The sequence below is a fragment of the Camelina sativa genome, chromosome 18, assembly GCF_030686135.1.
Source record: "Camelina sativa cultivar CO46 ecotype springtype chromosome 18, ASM3068613v1".
In the NCBI taxonomy this organism is placed as follows: domain Eukaryota; kingdom Viridiplantae; phylum Streptophyta; class Magnoliopsida; order Brassicales; family Brassicaceae; genus Camelina; species Camelina sativa.
Window position 1 is genome coordinate 16,851,969 of NC_141897.1, and position 1,070 is coordinate 16,853,038.

The 1,070-nt window shown below is 40.9% G+C and overlaps 1 protein-coding gene across 1 annotated transcript; it reads right to left on the minus strand.

Moving 5' to 3' along the window:
- LOC104761465 (uncharacterized) lies at positions 1-1,070 on the minus strand. The gene is made up of 2 exons (XM_010484551.3): positions 395-1,070; positions 1-297 (listed from the first exon to the last, which is right to left on the minus strand). The coding sequence occupies exons 1-2, from the start codon at positions 863-865 to the stop codon at positions 169-171; spliced, it is 600 nt and encodes a 199-aa protein (XP_010482853.2). The 5' UTR covers positions 866-1,070; the 3' UTR covers positions 1-168.

The following is a 1,070-nucleotide window of genomic DNA, read 5'->3' on the forward strand; positions in this document are numbered from 1 at the left end:
TTTCAAAACAAATAAAATAAAAGCAATAATAATCATACAAATCTTCAAAGTTCAAACGAATGATTTTTAAAAACTAACTCAACTCACTAAAACAATTATCGTTAGTAAAAATGAACCGTGAGAGTTAATAATCTAAATCAACCTTACCAAAAGCAGCATCATTCCATTTCAACCGTTCGATTTCCTCCTTCCTCCTTCTAATCTCAAAACTGAGTTCATCACAACCGTTGATTTAGACGAAGCTTCTTCATCGTCTCTCGCTAATCGTTTCAGTGGTCGAGATGACGCGTTCTCCTCCTGCATTGTTTTTCAAAACAAATAACTCTTTTAAGTTTAGCAAACTTCAAAAAGAATCACAGATCGCTTAATAATAATGAAAGAGAAAGATTCATACATCATCATCGAAAGAGCAGTTCAGATCTAGATCACGTCTCGTCCTTTTCATACTAACCGACGACGACGAACTCACCACCGGAAGTTCTTCTCCCGCCGCCGTCGCCGGCACAACCTGATTCTCCGCTTCTTCTTCTTCTTCCTCATCCTCATCATAAGACTCAGCACCGTCTTCACTACTAAACCGATCGCAACAAGCGATGGTGGTGGTCTTCTTGTTCGTCTTCTTACGAGCTAAACAACAAGACTCGCAGAGAGAAACAGTTGGGCCGAGACGAAGCCCAGAGGCTTTCCAAGGCGTTAGCGACTGACAGACGCTACAAAGAAGGCATCGCGTGTGTTTCGCCACAAGAAAATTAGCTCCGTGAACCTTACCGTCGCAATCCCAACACAAACTCGCTTGATCTGACTCACAATACATTCTCGCTACACCACTACATAACTCACACATCTTCTTCCCCATCATCATCATTATTATTAGTAATCCACAACCGATCTCTTTGTATCTCTCTCTCTCTCTCTCTCTCTATCTCTGTTGATACAAAATGAAGTATTCTTCTTTGGTAAATAAAAGGTCTTTGCTTCTCTCTCTCTCTCTTCCCTCGTTTCTTCTGCGGACACAAATAAGGGAGAAAGCAAAAAATCTCGAGAATTTCGTGGCGCGTTTTGTGTGATTT

Coding starts and splice junctions, on each gene's coding strand:
- LOC104761465 (XM_010484551.3), bottom strand. CDS start 865: ATGATGATGATGGGGAAGAAGATGTGTGAGTTATGTAGTGGTGTAGCG. Junction 298..394: donor ACTGCTCTTTCGATGATGAT/GTATGAATCTTT, acceptor AAAACAATGCAG/GAGGAGAACGCGTCATCTCG.